Source organism: Chaetomium strumarium (genome assembly GCF_033439665.1).
Source record: "Chaetomium strumarium strain CBS 333.67 chromosome Unknown B0T15scaffold_1, whole genome shotgun sequence".
NCBI classification, from domain to species: Eukaryota; Fungi; Ascomycota; class Sordariomycetes; order Sordariales; family Chaetomiaceae; genus Chaetomium; species Chaetomium strumarium.
In genome coordinates, this window is record NW_026944429.1 from 7,176,799 (window position 1) to 7,193,998 (window position 17,200).

At 56.1% G+C, this 17,200-nt stretch overlaps 5 protein-coding genes across 5 annotated transcripts; 3 read left to right on the top strand and 2 right to left on the bottom strand.

Moving 5' to 3' along the window:
• Positions 1 to 1,641: 1,641 nt before the first annotated feature.
• On the bottom strand, positions 1,642 to 3,430 carry B0T15DRAFT_521947 (citrate synthase-like protein). The gene is made up of 3 exons (XM_062868591.1): positions 3,347 to 3,430; positions 2,406 to 3,286; positions 1,642 to 2,322 (listed from the first exon to the last, which is right to left on the bottom strand). Exons 1-3 carry the CDS (start codon positions 3,395 to 3,397, stop codon positions 1,827 to 1,829), a joined length of 1,428 nt encoding a protein of 475 aa, XP_062727370.1. The 5' UTR covers positions 3,398 to 3,430; the 3' UTR covers positions 1,642 to 1,826.
• Positions 3,431 to 4,391: 961 nt separating this feature from the next.
• Positions 4,392 to 6,365, top strand: B0T15DRAFT_521951 (uncharacterized protein). The gene is made up of 3 exons (XM_062868592.1): positions 4,392 to 5,031; positions 5,135 to 6,128; positions 6,203 to 6,365. The coding sequence occupies exons 1-3, from the start codon at positions 4,617 to 4,619 to the stop codon at positions 6,231 to 6,233; spliced, it is 1,440 nt and encodes a 479-aa protein (XP_062727371.1). The 5' UTR covers positions 4,392 to 4,616; the 3' UTR covers positions 6,234 to 6,365.
• Positions 6,366 to 8,041: 1,676 nt separating this feature from the next.
• Positions 8,042 to 8,847, top strand: B0T15DRAFT_549239 (uncharacterized protein; the record flags this gene model as incomplete). The annotated part of the gene is made up of 2 exons (XM_062870214.1): positions 8,042 to 8,123; positions 8,201 to 8,847. The coding sequence occupies 2 exons, from the start codon at positions 8,042 to 8,044 to the stop codon at positions 8,845 to 8,847; spliced, it is 729 nt and encodes a 242-aa protein (XP_062727372.1).
• A 1,599-nt stretch (positions 8,848 to 10,446) lies between these two features.
• On the bottom strand, positions 10,447 to 12,048 carry B0T15DRAFT_80483 (uncharacterized protein). Its single transcript, XM_062871337.1, has 2 exons — positions 11,803 to 12,048; positions 10,447 to 11,569 (listed from the first exon to the last, which is right to left on the bottom strand). Exons 1-2 carry the CDS (start codon positions 11,878 to 11,880, stop codon positions 10,514 to 10,516), a joined length of 1,134 nt encoding a protein of 377 aa, XP_062727373.1. The 5' UTR covers positions 11,881 to 12,048; the 3' UTR covers positions 10,447 to 10,513.
• Positions 12,049 to 15,922: 3,874 nt separating this feature from the next.
• B0T15DRAFT_80562 (uncharacterized protein) lies at positions 15,923 to 17,121 on the top strand. The gene is made up of 3 exons (XM_062871339.1): positions 15,923 to 16,070; positions 16,133 to 16,412; positions 16,550 to 17,121. The coding sequence occupies exons 1-3, from the start codon at positions 16,022 to 16,024 to the stop codon at positions 16,887 to 16,889; spliced, it is 669 nt and encodes a 222-aa protein (XP_062727374.1). The 5' UTR covers positions 15,923 to 16,021; the 3' UTR covers positions 16,890 to 17,121.
• The last annotated feature ends 79 nt before the right edge of the window (positions 17,122 to 17,200 follow it).

Consider the following 17,200-nt stretch of genomic DNA (forward strand, 5'->3'; position numbering starts at 1 on the left):
GTCGACGGGGAAATTCCTGTGCTGATCCGTTGCTTGAACCCGGGCCGCGGGCGTGGCAGGGCCGTCAGGAACCGGTTGGGAGGCTCGATGCCACCTCGTGCACCCCTCTGTTTGCTGGGCAGATCTCTCTCTGGTACGGATGCTGCTATTTTTATGTCGTTCTCAGGGGTCGTTGATTAAGCTTAAATTGAGGGCCCCACCAAAGCGTCGCAGTCAATGGCATGCATGGGCCGCAGGGCAGCATGAAGGACCTGGGGACGCGGCATGGTTGCATCTCGCTGTCGTCGTGAATTTGGGGGGGGGGGGGGGGGGGGGGGGGGGGGGGGGGGCTAGAGTCAGCTGACATGCCACAGAGATGATGGCTGCAGGGCGGAGGACCTCATTCTCTACCTTAGCACCTGACTCCTGCGTATCTCGGCTTCAGGGCTTCAGGCGACTAGAAGACAGTTCCAGGTTGCTCACAGTCAGGACACAGAGTCGTCTGGACTTCGCATCGTGCCCCAGACGGATACCCCTAGCTACCAGACTGCAATTAAACCTCTAAGAGTTGGGAACCACAGTCCTGGACTATGGATTTAGTACTATCGGCCCCCTACTAGTATCTATGTCCCTGGGAAGATGCTCTCTTGGGAAGCACGCTACCCCTGATCTCAGGCGAGTTTTGTGGCATCGTGCTTGTCAGCCGTTCAAGCGCACCTCCCGAGAGACCAGAAGATTCTCAAGAACATTTCCCGTTGACCTCGGGCGACCCGGATCCTCACTCCTCAGTCTGGGCGAGTCCAAGACTGCTACTGACTAATTGCAACTAGCAGCAGGAGGTTCGATGCGACATAACTTACCCGGGGCACAAGGCCAGTGTTACATTCTACCGCACTTCGGAAACACTGCTCCCGCGCAGGACCGAGGGAATGCTAGCTACGGTACCTACGTACCTAGACGAGTCCTTCACCCTCGGCTCTCATCAGTTGTTTATTAGGACTCGCCATGCGGGTACAATTCCGAGAGAGGACCCCGCGTTCGCCCCAGCCAGGAACCCGGGTCCAGCCCCCAAATGTGAACATGATCCCCATCCCGGCCAACATTGGAACAGCTGCGGTTGTATTCCTGTCAGCCCACCTGCACGGGGCCGCCCTCACTGCTACTACACACGCAGCTACCCGTAGGTTGTGTACACAGCTTCGCTGTGACGTTCTCGTCGATATTTGCTCAAGGACCCTCACCATATCACAGACGGCCCTCCATCACGGGCTGCTTTGGAGGTTGGGTCAATATAGCTCTGCCCGAACTAGCATTCATTGTCGTTGTAATGATACAAGAATAGAAGCACGCTAGTTATACGAAGATCCGAGTTCACTGAGTAGCGTACCGGGTTTAGTGGGAGGCGGATGACAAGACCCCTTGAATCACATTCCATCGTATCATTGCGTGCTAAGGTACCAGTATCTTCTCCTGTGGTGCAGTGGCGGTGCAGTCATGCTTCCAGAGGCGGCGTGAACGCGAAAGCCATTCTAGAACCAGCATTGGAGCGGATAGAGAAGGCGTACTATACTTGGAGTAGCCGAAGGTCAAGCACTTAACAACTTCTTCGGCCAACTGGCGTATCAGGACATCATCTCACCCACCGTCCTTGTGTCATCCTTCGTCAAGGGGTCAATTCACCACAACCTACCACGCTCCCGTCACCGAAAGGAGTAGTAGACATGTGTAAGAATTTGGTACGTTTGTTTACGCTCACACGCTACGGGGTACACTCTCTGCGTTTTACCCTACTACACATCACCCATCCCAGCCCCCTTCCCCCCCTCCTAATCTAGTATCTACCTTAACTACTGCCCCTCCACCTGCTTAAGTATCCCCTCCAAGTTCACACTCTTCGGCCTCTCAATCGGCAACCCCAGAGCGCGATCCCAAATCAGCTGCGCGAGCGGTCCCAAGCCGCGCGAGACACCAAAGGTAGCCGTGTAATACAGCGTCTCGGTGAAGCCGTAGTGGTGGAACAGCACGCCGGAGCTGGCGTCCACGTTCGGGTACGGGTTCTTGGTCTTGCCGTGCTGCTTGAGCACCTCGGGCGCGACAGCGCTCGTCTTCCGCACGAGCTGGAACACCGGATCCTCGGAGATCTCGGGCCGGGAGGCGGCGTAGTCCATGAGCGCTTCGAAGCGCGGGTCCGGTTTGCGCAGCACCGCGTGCCCGTAGCCCGGGACGACCCGGCCTGAGTTGAGGGTCGTCCAGAGGTAGGAGCGGATGTCGTCTTCGGTGTAGGAGGTGGGGAGGGTGGATTGCAGTTGTAGGATCCAGCGGAGGACTTCTTGGGCGGCGAGGCTGGAGACAGACGGGGGTTTAGTTAGTAGTTATTTCAGTTGTGAGTGAGTTGGAGGGATGGGAAAGTCCCCGTCTAGACTCACCCGTGCAGAGGCCCGGCTAGGCCCTGCAGACCGGCGCTGTAGCTGAGGAAGGGGTCGCTCAGGGCGGAGCCGACGAGGTGGGTGGTGTGGGCCGAGACGTTGCCGCCCTCGTGGTCGCCGTGCAGGGCGAGGTACAGGCGCAGCAGGTCCTGGAAGTTCTCGTTCTCGCGGCCGCCCTTGCCGAGCATGGCGGCGAAGTTGTAGGACCAGTCCTGCTCGAGGTCGATCTCGGCGGGCAGGGGTCCGCCGCCGCGGTAGCTGTTCTGGTAGATCTTGGCGGCGATGGTGGGCAGCTTGCCGAGCAGCGAGATGCAGTCGTCGAACGTGGGCTCCCAGTAGTCGGCCTTGTTGAGGCCCTTCTCGTACGCCTTGGCAAACTTGGACGTGTAGTTGAGGGCCGACACGGCGATGGCGAACTGCGTCATTGGGTGCATGTCGCGCGGGAAGTCGTCGAGCATCTTGCTGACGAAGGTCGGCAGCTGGCCCTGCTCGGCGAGCTCGCGCGAGAACTGGCGCACCTGGTTGACCGACGGCACCTTGCCCGTCAGCAGCAGCCAGAACATGGCCTCGGGCAACATCTCGGTGCCCGTCTTGCCCTTGGGCAGCTCCTTCTGGCAGTCCTTGATGGTGCGGCCGTGGAAGCGGATGCCCTCGTTGGCGTCGAGCACCGAGCCCTCCCACACCATCGCCTTGAGCCCGCGCATGCCGCCGATCGTGTTCTCCACTTTGACCTCGCCGATGACCTTGGACCCGTGCGCCTTGACCTTCTTGAGCAGCTCGCGCTTCGCAGGGATCACCTCCTTCAGCGTCGTCTTGAGGTCCGGCTCGGCTGTGGCATATGTCCGGCGGGCAGATGCATGGCTGGGCGTGGCGACGATGGGCTGTCACAAAGTTAGGATCTAATCGAGGGAACCGAGCTGGGCTTTGGAGTCTCGACTTACACGCAGGGCTCCCCTCAGAGCGTGCCGCCCGGTCCTCAGATTCAATGCCATTTTCCTTCTAGTACTTGGAATGCACGAAGCCGGACACCGAGAGACGGGTGGTGCGGGGTGTTACGTGAGATCCCGGTTATTGGCTTCGACCGTGTCTTCGGCCGTGTATTCCGTACTCGATGCCTCGGGGGCTGCTTAGCCTTCTCAACGAAGTCAAAGCTATGTGAACTGGACTAACTTGAGTTCAGGTTTTGGCAGTTTTTAGGGGTTTTATTCCCTCTGCACGCTGGGGTGTTTTCATGTGCATCGAACCTCGACTTCCTCTTTGATTCGCCGGCTCAGCATCCCCAGACGTCACGTTGGTCCTGCTCCAGCCGAGGAAAGCCGCGGGGCCCCCGCACGGGGGTGTTATACCCCGGACAAACGGTTCTGTGGACCGAGCCATTGGCCAATGACTGGGGCCATCGTTTCTCGGTGTTCTGGCTTCGATATGCACGCTGAGCGGCGAACGGCTGGCCATGGCGGCCATGTGCCCGGCCTCGGCGCTTCGATATAAGCCCGGGGGCGAGCCGCTACGAAAAGAAGCCTTCGGTCTCCCACCAGCTGAGCATCACAGTTGCTGGTGCAGCTGGGCAATACACATGCCTTGGCTGCGAGGGGTGAACTGGCTGAAATGCGACAGGGGTGTAGGTATTGTAAGTACTCGTGGAATTTCATGTAAGTTACCGTGTGGTCGGAAAGAGACAAGAGGATGCGGCCGCCCGGAGCGGCTCGCTCTGATAAAACCTTCCTGGGAGTCCTGGGACCATGGACCACGGACATTACCAAGCAAGGACATCAACATTACTAACTCCAGCTTCTCAATCATATCTTCAAGCCAATCTTGGAGTGTATTTATCTGCGTGTCCCAGCTGATACCGGTAGTACAGTAAACAAGAAGTCTTGGCTCAGCTGTGCGTCCTTACCAAGCTAGGTATGATAATTACCAGGTAAACAAGCAATTATTAGCGGGGCCCTATGACGCTCTCGGCGGAGCTCGCCCAAACTTGTTTCAATTACCCCTCCGTCCTTATCGCGAGCCTTGCGATTTACCAGTTGTCGTGACCGTGACGCTCTAACACGCTGAGTTCTAGTATTAGTTGGAGAGATCCTGCCTACTCCGAGTCTGCTATATCCGTCACCTTGTGATATTCCCGATCCTCCCGGTCTCGCCCCCCATTCTGCTATCCGCCGACCCCGGGAACCCGACAGCTCAACCACTGAGCTCTTCCCTTCCAACATGGAGATCACGGCCGAGGACCTCCCGGGCCTGCTCGAGAATGACAATTCGGTTAAGCTCGCCGGCGTCGACGTCGACGGCATGCTCCGCGGCAAGCTCGTCTCCAAGAAGAAGTTCTTGTCGATCGCCGAGACCGGCTTCGGCTTCTGTTCCGTCATCTTCGGCTGGGACATGCACGATATGACATACTATAAAGAGCTGAAGGTCAGCAACAAGGAGAACGGGTACAGGGACATCATCGCCGTGCCGGACCTCAACAGCTTCCGCCGCATTCCCTGGGAGAACAACGTCCCCTTCTTCCTCGTCAGCTTCTTTGACCCGGACACGATGGAACCCGTCCCGGCGTGTCCTCGAGGTCTCTTGAAGACACAGCTGGAGAAGTTCGCGACAAAGGGCTACGGGGCCATGGCTGGAGGTGAGTACTAGCACTACTACTACTTCCAAGTTACTAGTGGGATCGAATCCCTCTGCCATCCCACCACAGGGGCCGAGTACTAGCTAACAGGGCCGCGCAACAGCCGAGTACGAGTTCTACCAGTTCAAGACCCCGCGTGCACCTTCTTCCGACCGCGCCCCGTCTGCCGCGGCATACCTCAAAGACAACACCACCCAGTCCCTCCCGTCCCTGACCGAAGGCATGTTCGGGTACAGTCTGACACGACCGGTCCACAACCAGGACTACTACTACGACATCTTCAACACCTGCCAAGCCTTCCGGTGCGACCTGGAAGGTTGGCACACCGAGAGCGGGCCGGGCGTGTACGAGGCCGCGCTCGAGTTCGGCGAGATCCGGCAGATGGCCGACCGGGCGAGCCTGTTCAAGTACGTGGTCAAGTCCGTCGCAACGCGGCACGGCATCACGCCTTGCTTCATGGCCAAGCCACGGCAGGGTCTCCCGGGAAACAGCGGGCATATGCACGTGTCCCTGGTGGACAAAGACGGCAACAACCTGCTCTACCGCGGCGAGCGGGACCCGGACCCGCCATACGCGGACGTTGCGCACCTGTCGGACATGGGGCGGCACTTCCTGGCCGGCATCCTCGAGGGCCTGCCCGACGTCATGCCGCTCGTGGCGCCCACCATCAACAGCTACAAGCGGCTGGTCGAGAACTTCTGGGCGCCCGTGACCGTGTCGTGGGGGCTGGAGCACCGCGCCGCCTCGATCCGGCTGATCGCGCCGCCCACGGCCAAGCCGGGCGCCACACGCTTCGAGATCCGCGTGCCGGGGGCCGACGCGAACCCGTACTACGTACTGGCGGCCGTCCTGGCGCTGGGCTGGCGCGGCGTGGAGAAGAAGCTGGAGATTCCCTGCCCGCCGCTCGGCAAGGGCGAGGACGTGGGCGGCTCGACGGATATGGGCGCCCGCCTGGCGCGGAGTCTGCGCGAGGCCAACGACAGGTTTATGCGGGAGGGTAGTATTGCGAGGGAGGTGTTTGGCGATGACTTTGTTGATCATTACGGCGGGACGAGAGACCATGAGATCCGCCTGTGGGACGAGGCTGTTACTGACTGGTGAGTCTACGCCTACCTCGTCTCGTCTAGAGAGGGGAGTAGTATTGTGCGTGATGTGCTGACCGTATATACAGGGAGATGAAGAGATATATAGAGACGGTCTAATATTGGGAGGGGAACAGATGGGTGTTTGGAAGGTGGCTTGGGCGGCTGGGCCTGGGATTTATGTTTACGACTACTATGTCACGGATAGGAGATACCCCTTTGACGAGTCAATGATATCAGTTCCATGACGCATGCCTGTTTCCTTGACTACGGCCTTCTAAACACTGCCGTGCACCAGAGTAGCGCGGTTGTGTAAATGGACCATAACCTTGGCCCCTGGTAGTATCCGTCCGTTCCTCCTCTTCAGGTGACGACCACTCTGCCTCGTGCCTGGGTGATTGCTCGTCACGGCGAATGGCTGCGTGCGTATAGATAGCAGGGACTCGGATCCCGTTCTTCGTGGGCACGTCGGTACATGAGGCTGTTTGCGGACATGGCTCTCGCACTCTCTCTCTGCCATGGCATTGCAGCGAAGCGGGAAGGGTCGATCTCTCCTGGCCTGGAATAGAATGTGGACATTAGGGGTGGAGCAGACGAGATCGGAGAGCGTGCAAGCACTTACTCTGCCTGAAGGGATGCTCCTTTGTGATGGAGTTGCGGAGACGATGTCCCACGATGTGGATGCAGTGCGCGGCGGATGAAAGAAGCAGACAGGCTTGGGTGGGTGGGTAGTACTACTTTACTAGTAGGTAGAGGTAGGCACCCGACCCGTTGTCCTAGAAATACGGTGACTTCTCGACCGCAGGCTTGTTGATGTTTGGAACGGCATGCAGCAAGACAAGACGAAATTCGAAATCATGTCAACGTTCCCGTGTTGGACGGTGGAAGTGAGACTGTACACGGTCATCACTTAACACCAGGAAACAAGTAACAAGACACGGTTAGCTCGGGCCCACGGAGCTTTGATCGAGCTCAAGGTGGGTGACACGGGTATATAGAAGTCGACGTCCCCCCGTTACTTCGACTCCCCCTATCAGTCCACCATCACTGCTTCCTATTCAAACGATCTACTCATTTAACTCACCCCTCTCAGCTAACCGCCTTGTTGTCATCGAAATTGGTCATTCAGTCGGCCTGAATCTCACCGTTTCCTACTCTATCACTCCTCAGTGTCCTCACCTCACTGCCCACAAGCCGACCATCAAAATGTGCAAGGGCGAGAAAACCCTGGCCTGCTCAGATCGCCGGGAGAGCATCCGTGTCAGATACAAATGCAAGAACACCTCAAACTCTTACTCGTATGGCCTGGTATTCCGTTGCATCCTAGAATAGGGATACTCGGATTGCTTCCATTTGAACTCATGCTTTGGTTTTATGTGCGGTGTTATACTCCTGGTAGGGAAACCATGTGAAACATGGCACCTTGGTACAGTCATTTCCTTTGAATGTGGTCGCCGCCGTTGTAACCGTTCTCACCACCACTAGTAGCCTGAGCACCTAAGGCATCAAAGAGGTAGCAGTATCTCTGCCATCCCGCGTCACACCGTTATCCGTGGCCGACCTGGAAGTTGACGGCGCATTTAGTAGCAGTTGCACATGGCCGATCTCGAAGCACACCGAGTCATTTGTTGGCTTCAAGATCCCTCAGTTCCAGGTTGATGGCACTCACATTGCCGGTCTGCAAATCCCATGTTTGAACAGCAAAGTCGGTGCATCCAGCATTGCACAAAGTTCGCCCTCTCTCAGCACAAGTGAACCACCAGCTGTCCAGGAATAAAAATCTCGCACTAGCGCCCAAGTGGCTGCTAACCTTGAACTCGACTCTGCCCGGGACCGACATTTCGCAGCTGCCTTGAGTTCCACTCATTCACCAACAACAATCAGCAGTCACAGACAGCCCCGACAGCGGAAGATGTGAGAAAGCAATGATGCCCGGTGGGAGCGACAGGAGGCGTTCTCAGGCTCCTGGACGAGCAAATGCTCGATATGATGGGCAGGACTCCCGTGCCCGTAAGATCGCCAGCCCAACCTCCTATTCGTTGCCGGTATGAACTAGTAGATAGTTGCTAATTATTTTCTGGCTTCAGGTTCTGACAACCCACTCCTGACATCGATGACCGACTCGTACTCAGGCGGACCGTCCCAGTTGGCTCGCCGCCATGAACGTCAACGCCAGTCACTCTATCCTACTTATACTCTCACCCAAGACCGAGCGACCGATGAGCGTCAAACCTCCGCCTACAGCACCAACGCCAGCCGTGGCCCCAACTCAATCCCGGACCGGACTCTGGGCCGCGGAGTGTCACCGTACCCGAGGTCATCAGAAGTCACGGGGGATTTCGCGACAAGTTCTTCGAGACAGGCCCTCCCTAACCCGACTGGGGGTTCCTCCAGTAGCCACCAAGCCCGCCGCCGCTCCACGTCCAGAGAGCGAAGAGCGGCGCGCCTTGTTTCCTTTGCCGATCGCCTCCCGCGTCAGTCGGATCGGAGACCCGAAGGGCACTACCGTAGCGGCGAGTCCGGAGCCACACGTCGTTCCGAGAATGGAGATCGCTTGGACGACAATTTCTCGCTGTTGGTGTCCTACACGACGACCAGCTGTCGTTCCCCGAGGAGAAGGGGACAGGGGGACTCCTCGGAGTCCGCGGACAGCCACTCACACCATGACCGCACCGGATCTACCAGTGACCTCGGGCTCGGCTATGGGTACATCAGCGCCGTGGAGTTCATCTGAAAAGCCGCGCCCTGCGTGGGCTTGGGGTCTTGTTTGGCGTTACATCATGGAGCGGTATGAGACTCATAGCGCCGGGGTTGAGGGACTGGGAACCAATCTTGGGTGGCAGGGCGTTTGCACCCACTAGCAGAAATGAACCATCTACTCACTGTACTACTGCTTATGGTTGATTAGCATTCGAGCTTGGTCACATTGTATGATTAGGTCGTCTCCAGTTCGTGGGTGGCGTGGCCCTAAGTATGAGGCTCTGAGCTCTGATTCATTGTATTTAGAACATGTGCTGTACAATAACAACACTAGCACTGGCTATGATAAACGACATATTAGCAAACAGGTTGGATGGCCTGCGCTGAGGGCTTCAGAATATCTCCTTGTGACATACTACACATGTTCAGTTAGAGACAAAGCGGTACTGAGGTCTCACACACAGACTTAGAAGTTAGATCTCCGACTGGGGGAGCCGAGTTTGGTCAGACTGTGGCAAAGCTAGAAAGCAATCAACAGGGAATATGCACTATTATGAACATACAAGGTCATGCATGATTCACGAGGGACACAATGGTGAATACAACAAACAACACACCGACCAACAACTCCCGTGCTCAGCAGCAAATTGCCCCCAACATCTGCGCACACAAAGAAGGGGAAGCTACAACGAATCTTTATCCAACACACCCACCCACCATTGTTATGAAACAACTCACGTAATTAACTGACTCATGCTTCTTGTTCATGGCTAGTCTTTCGGTCATGGCTCTCCCTCGAAGATGTATAAAAACCGCCATGACCTCCGTCCCTAGCAAGTCAACACTTTCTTCGAAATCCAAGAGCTCTCTTTACCAGAAGCAAATTCAACTTCTATTTGTCACACACACCACCACCACAAATCACCAATCACACATCATCACATATCACATATCAGAATCGCACATTGCAATCAAAATGAGCGACAGCAAGCCTGTGGAGAAACCGGCGGACAAGCCCGCTGACAAGCCCGCGGAGCCTGATCCCAAGCCTCCGCCCTTCCGTCGTGGCGCCGTCTCGGTGGACAACAAAGACGCTCTGGCAAAGTTGAAACCAGTCAAGGATGAGGAGGAGAATCTCGTCCGGTACAAGTGAGTACCCACGAAAGAGATGCCACGGGACTAAGGCCGGGGGGTATGGTGAAGAGAGGGGTGAGGGGAAGGAGTGGTGACCGAGGGATGCGCTCAGTAACAGACACACTCCTATCATAGCATCTCAGAAGGTTGGGTCACTGAATTGAGGTTTTGATTTTCTCATAATAACGCAGTGTGCCATGCAAGAGTGTGTGAATCGTATTGCTTGATATTCCAGCAACCATCCAGCTATTCCATGGTAGACTCCCAGATCAATAGTGTTATGCACAGAGTTGGGATACAGCCGATTGGGACTTGCCCTCGTCCTGCCGGTGAGCTACCTTACTTTGGCAACCCAAAATCACTAACCAACGCGTCCATCAATCCGCTTGTTGTTTGGGCATCCTTGCCTTCCCCTTTTTCCAGCCCCAGGTGACTTGAATCCCTCAACTCCTCGAATGCAGCCTGCCTTATACACCATGCAATCCGCCCGGAAATCCGATACAGAACGTCCCTAGGAAAGGAAAAAAAAAAAAAAAAAGAATACACATGATACGGCATATTCAGCCTCAATTCCAGGTGCTTGAGAAACCCTCTCCCCCCGTCTCCATGCCGAGCCTCGCAGCCGCAGCTTGCTTCCCGAACAGCATGATTTCCAAGCCCTGCATCCGCTCCCGCAGCGCAAGGTTCTCCGTCTCCAGCCCGTGATTCCTGTATTCCAGCTGCTGGATGTATTCGGCAGCCTTGCTCAAGATGGTGGCCTTGTGCAACTTGGTGGTGCATGTTTCGAAATTCATACCAGCAGAAGAATCCATCGACACGTCGCCGGCGCCGGCGCCGGCATCCTCGGACTCGGCACTTCCACCTTCCTCGGCCAGCTTGGCTCGCTGCGCCATCAGCCGCAGGGAGGGCACGGCGTCCCGGAGCTGGAGGATCTTGTCGTTGAGGTTCGTTCGGTACCGCTTCTCAATCATATTGTGAGCCGTTTTCTTGGGCGCGAGCACTCCGGAATCACTGGAATCCTTCGACTTGAAGGGAACACGACGGGTCGAGGGCGTTGTTGTTGGCTGTGTTGTAGCGGTAGGCGCAGCGTTTGCTGGCCTGGTTGCGGGCTCCTCTTCTGATCCGAGCTTGCGCTTGGGAACACGCGAGGGGTACCGCTTGGGGCCAGCATCAGCAGTGGTTGTGGAAGAGGGCGAGGCGGAGCGCGAAGTGGACGATGTGGGAGACGCGAGCAGAGGGGCTGTCGCCTGAGCCGCAAGCTCTTGCTGGTGCACACCCTGGCTCTGATACTGCTGCTGCTGCTGCTGCTGGGCCGGCACGCTGGCCGACATGGCTTGTGACTGGTACATGCGTGGTTTGACACGGAGATCGAGGGGGTTGATGGCGGGGCTCAAAGACGAGTCCGATCCAAAGGTCTGGCAGTCGAAGAGGTTCTCGGTCTCGACATACATCTCTGCAGCGTCCCAGGTGGTGTAGGCCTCTGCCGCAGGAAGACCGAATGAGCTAGCCGAGAGGGCCGGAGAGAGGGGCGACAAGGGCGAGTGGGCCGAGTCCGAAGTGAAGTCGGTGCCGAAGTCCTCAGTGTCGAAGAGTGACACTTGCGAAAAGTCAGAGTATGTAGGCTTCAAGAATGTTAGCGCTTTCTGGTCATGACTATGAAGTAACTCAATCTCAGCCCGTGTCTTAAACAGGCTGTCGCATGCAACACGCAATCGAATCGAGGGATCCAACTCCCTTCAGAACACGATCGCACGCAGCAGGGACTCAGGGGGTTGATAGACCCTACCCCGCACAAGGTGTGGTGCAACAACCTGACTAGGAGGAAGGAGCTAGGGAAAGTAGAAAAACAACTAACAACTTGAAGTTGCGAACCGTCAAAGGACGTTGCGCTCATGTCGAACGACATCGACGAGGCAATGGTTGCTCCAGACATACCGATGGAGTGACGCTGACAATGCGCGTTGTGCTTTGACTCTTTTTAAAAAGTCGAGTGTCCAAAGCTTCTTTTGCTGAGGGGTCGAGACTGGGTGGCGACGTCAACACTTGAGGTGGAATGACTCTGTAGTGACGTTGGTTGGTTGATGCGTCTAGAAGTCCGTGGTGATCAGATGCCTGGGCCAGGGGAGCTGGGCAGCTCGAGCTCTCTTAAAACTCAAAAAACGGCCTCGCTGAGCTCCTCGAGGTCGGCATCTCCCGGCAGCCATTTTGCAATTGCAGTCTCGGCTAGGTGGTGCGCCGTCACACTGCGGCGTATTGGGAGCCTGCGAAAACTAACAAACGGATGATTTATCTTGGAGTGGTGCCAGAATGAACTCGGCCGGTTCTCGACAGTCCAGAACCCGAAAATCGCCTTCTGCATGGGCCCCAGTGGAGACGGAGCCGTCCGCCCATCCTCGCACGCGTTGGGCCGGGGATGCTCGGAGAGTGCTGGGCGCCCGTCTTGGCTTTGCAGCCTGCCGAAGTGCCCCGCTCCTCACAGTCAACCAAATCGGTTGTCTGCAGTGCATGCCACGGCGAGTAGTTATCCGAATCGCAATCCGATTCGAGTCAAGAAAACAGACATTAGGTCGGTATCCGCTTTCGAGATCCGTCGTGTACATAGTGGGCTGGTCATTTCTGTCCCATCTCCACCCGAGCGGCAGTAGATGGACATGACGATGCGCCCGGACATCGATCCGGTCAGCCCTGTTGGCCATGCCTTATGTGACAATGCATTTATACGTTTCCGATGGAAAAGAAAGAAGAAACAATTAACCCACGTGCCCGAGATGGCACAGATCGCACCCGACAGAGGCACTGCTCCCGATTGCCCGCTTGGGTACCTGACCTACAACACCCATCGCACCTACGAGACAATCGAAAGTAGAGCGGAATATCTTTTGAGGCAACGGATCACGGCAATGCTGAACAGATCGTGTCAGGGCTCGTAGGACGGTAGGAGAGTGCCGGAGAAAATCCGTTGAACTGACAGGCCGGACGTGCGTTTTTGGGAGCGGCCCGTTCTTTTCAGAAGAAAATGGCCTGATCGTTCGATGGGCGAACCGCCCCACAAAACGCGTGACCGGACAAGTCCGCCGGATATACGTTAGCGAGAAAGTACCATATACGCACAAAAAGTACTAAAAAGCACTTGGTGTAGATCGCGAGAAATTATCGTGAGCACCGCACTCACCAAGCAGACTCTCATGCTTAATGCTCCTCATGACCCTCAAAATGGCGCGGCTTCACAACCGAACGATTTTCATCTTCTTTCGGCTTCTTGGGCTAAGAGTGACCTTCCCATGACTCAGATGAGATCGCGGGTTTCGGCTTCTTGTCTTGCGAGGGATTGATGAGAGTAGTGCAGTCGCACTCCTCCCTCCGGCTCTCAGCACGGGGTGATGGATCCACTTGGCGCGGGAACCGCCGGCGTTCCACCGCGAGCCGGCGGGACATTCTCCACTTTTTCGACCGCTGAATGGTCCGGTCTCGGGTGCCTGCGGGGACTGAGCCGGGCACGTTGCCGGGGTTCACATCTCCCGGTGACCCGGATCAACCGCGCGATTTCGATACGACGTCTCGGACACTTGTTAGACTTCTTCGCAACGCTGTCTACCTACCAGTAACAGATGATCGATCAGAGTAGCCCGAACAACCAAGACACAATTGAACCATGCGCGGTGCGGATCTACGTAACAATGTACCTGCCTTCCATAGACCTTCTTCTTCAGTAGCTTGCCTGATGTGGTTGTTGTTGACTGACGTATCTCGGGTGACATGCCACAACACTGGACAGCATAAGCGGTTCCCTCCCGGTGCCATATGTCGAGTGGTCCACTTGTTACGGCTAGAAGAACGAGATCCCGGGATGTGAATATACCTTATGCTGTCAGCTGTGCCCAGACACTCTTAAGTCAACTCTCCGGGCTGCTGGACCCGCTGCGATCGACGCTACCGGAACTGGTACCCTGCTCAACTGATGAATCCAGAACTCCCGGCGCCCGCTTCGTGACCTAGAGAGGTCCTTACTAGACAACCCGTCACCCTGCGGACCGTCTAGCCGATCCGCTGCCGTTGTTGGGCGACGTTTCTCATGGCTGGTTAAGCAATTCAGCAGGAACCGCTCTCGCTGCTAGCGTCATCGAAAACGAATAGTTGACTGGGACTGTCTGGTCTGCTCCTGTGGACTACGGATTCTTCCCAAGGCAATTTCCGCTGTATAGATGATGGCGTATATCAGCACGCAACGTCTGATAGACTTCGACTCTATATCTACGTGGCTAGTCTGACATCGATGCACAATACGTTGAAGCAGTCTTGTCCCCGTTGCCCGATGCGGGTAATCAAGACGACTCCCTGTTGGAAGAGCATCCTTGACAGGTAGAGCAACAATAGTTACCTAACTAAGCCCAGGGACCATGACGCGGAATTCATATGCCTGAGGTAGCGATAGACTATTCTAGGATGCCGAAGGTGATTCGACCAAGAGAAGACGCGCCTGCCCAGAGCCAGTGGTTGACGCACATTTTAGCGCATAGGGTAGTAGCTGTCATTCCCCTGTTGGGGGATGGTCGTCAAGGGGGTTAGGGCTTCAGGTTTCGTAACCCCTAGCCCACTATCAATGCTGACCTAGCACGTGTATACCGATGAACACGACTTGGCCTGGGGCATCTGCCTCTGACCCCCCTTTCCGGAGACCAGATGTGCTCCCCGAGGATAGGGCGGACAAGCCAAAGACAGGGGGGTGGAAAGAATGAGCTCGGAAGACGGAACAGATCCGTAAGAGGCAAGCCGGTGGACAGGTCTGAAAGAACTCGACACGCTCGAAGAAGAGCGACAAGCGGAAGTGAACTGTCATGCAGATTGGCTGTGGCATGTGAGATTAGATTGAGAGATGTGAACCTGGAATGTGGAACTGGAAGTAAAGGAAGCTGGCTAGGTGCCCGGGCGAAGGAACTTCTGGAAGCCTTCTCTCATGCACTCCGGATGCTCTGCGGCTTCTCCAAGGATTTGGACCTGGAGTTGGACATTGGAGATATTAAATCACTATCTAAAGGTCGGAACCATTTGTCGAGGACATCATGTTGTGGTATCCATGGCCGGGTCCTGTATATGTGATGAGACGTCGGTTCGGTTTCGACCACTGAGGACTGAGCAATTACTAGTGCATGATGCCTCGAGTTTGGTACATTCTATGATTCGTCGGAGCAACATCGAGTACAAAGGTGCGGAAAGGTCCTCTGCCCTACGAGAGGCAACGGTGCAGCGAAGTAGCAGCGTTATACGCCCGCATCGTGCTCACCCAGCCTCTTTGAAGAAGCAATTACAGAGAGGACTACCAGGTCCTCTGTACCTAGCCAAGTCGCTTCCCCTATGACTCCTGGTTCGGCCTGTGGGATCTAGGATCCCATAACACACCTGGTTTAATATGCCACTGCCATTTAGCCCTCAGTGGCCGACCGTGGGGACGCTGGGTTGCGTTGGCAATATATGCGGATAAAATGGAAGCTGATCTTAGCAGGTGAAGATTCCATCCACGCTTCGCCCCGCACTACCAGTCGACACCATCTCCCATATGCCGCTACCACCTTGTCAACATTGTAACCAGGTCTCGTCCATGCACATCTCGTAGCAACGCCTCGCCCCAGGAGGAAGTTCCTCCGACTGGATTCGTGGGATTTAGATTAAGAAGGCCAACCTAATGGCGCCACGCGATTGCGAACCGTCCAACGGGCGTTTAGCAATTGCCCTTGGCTCCAAGCGGGTTCGAGCAAATGGTCTTCTGGACAAGCTCCGCTGTAGATCAGGACGGGCCCGGGATTCGAGATGCCGACAGCAACGTGGCCAGCCGCTTCCTATATTTAACCTTGGCGGGACGCAGCCGCTTCCCTTATAGATATCAGGGCGGTCTTGATCCAATTCGTTATTCGCCGCCGCTGACGACTTAAAGGGCTGGTGCCGCCGCTGACGACTTAAAGGGCTGGTGCCGCCGCTCCCCGTCCTTTCTCCTCGGATATCCCAATTCCCGTCGCCGAGCCCGCCACTGGTTGAGACTACTCGTACCTCATCTGGAACATCATCCCGCAGAACTTGCAATGCTCTGGACTCTGTTCGTCAGCCTTGTGGCTGCCCTGATAAAGACAGGCAAGTGGTATCTGCCAGTCAACCGGATCTGACACTTCCAAAGCAACTAACCGGAGACGCAGCAGTCGCCGCCGACGCCATCTACCGGGATCCCGACACCGGGCTTGTGTTCACGTCCAACTTCCGGCTGTACAAGGCGGACGGGCGCGGCGTCACCTTCCGCATCGCCATTCCGGACGATGCTCAACAATACAGCGCGTACGACGCCGTCGTCCAGATGGTGGTGCCCAACGATGTCGGCTGGGCGGGTCTTGCCTGGGGCGGCACGATGCCCAACAACCCGCTGCTGGTGTGCTGGAGAGGAACCAGCAACAATGTCGTTTTGTCGTCCCGCTGGGCAAGGTGAGTTTGGTTTGTTATTTGTTTTATACTCGTCCGCCCCCCTCCCCCACCCCCACTTTCAGTACTACTAGTAGTATCTCCTCGCAGAAACTGACCAGAAACTAACTTTCGTGTGAAAAAAAAAAAAAAAATAATAGCGGACACTCGTTCCCGCAGGAGTATTCCGGCGCGCAGTACACGCTCTTCAAGACGGGCACCAAGTCCAACTCGACGCACTGGCAGTTCACGGCGCTCTGCCGGGGCTGCACCTCGTGGACGCCCCCGCCGTCGTCTGGGGGATCATCGACGACCCGCTACCTCAGCCCCAGGGGGGGCAACCGGCTGGCGTTCGCCTACTCGCCGACCAGGCCGTCCAACCCCAACAGCCCGTCGTCGAGCTTCTCAGTCCACGAGGTCCACGACTACTGGCAGCACGATTTCGCGCAGGCGGCGAACCCCAACTTCGCCAACACCGTGTCGAAGCTTGTGTTGTCGTAGGCGAAAGGATGTTGTGGGATGGGATGTGATATGAGATGTGATGCATCTGGGATTGTGTATACATACATGCTACATGTTGTAAGCTATGCAAGGAGGGCTTGCAAAGGGTGTGTTGAACCGCAATGCTCGAGGTCTAGAGGAGGGGTGGCACAGGGGTGGCATGCTGGATTTTTATAGAGTGAAGGGAAGTGGGTTTGATGGAGGAAGGAGGATGGAAAGAAGGGAAGTGAGGCTTGGATATTACTCAAACATAGCCTTGTAGTCAATCTTAGCGGTTGATTGCACACTTTTTGCTGTCAGCAGGATGTTGT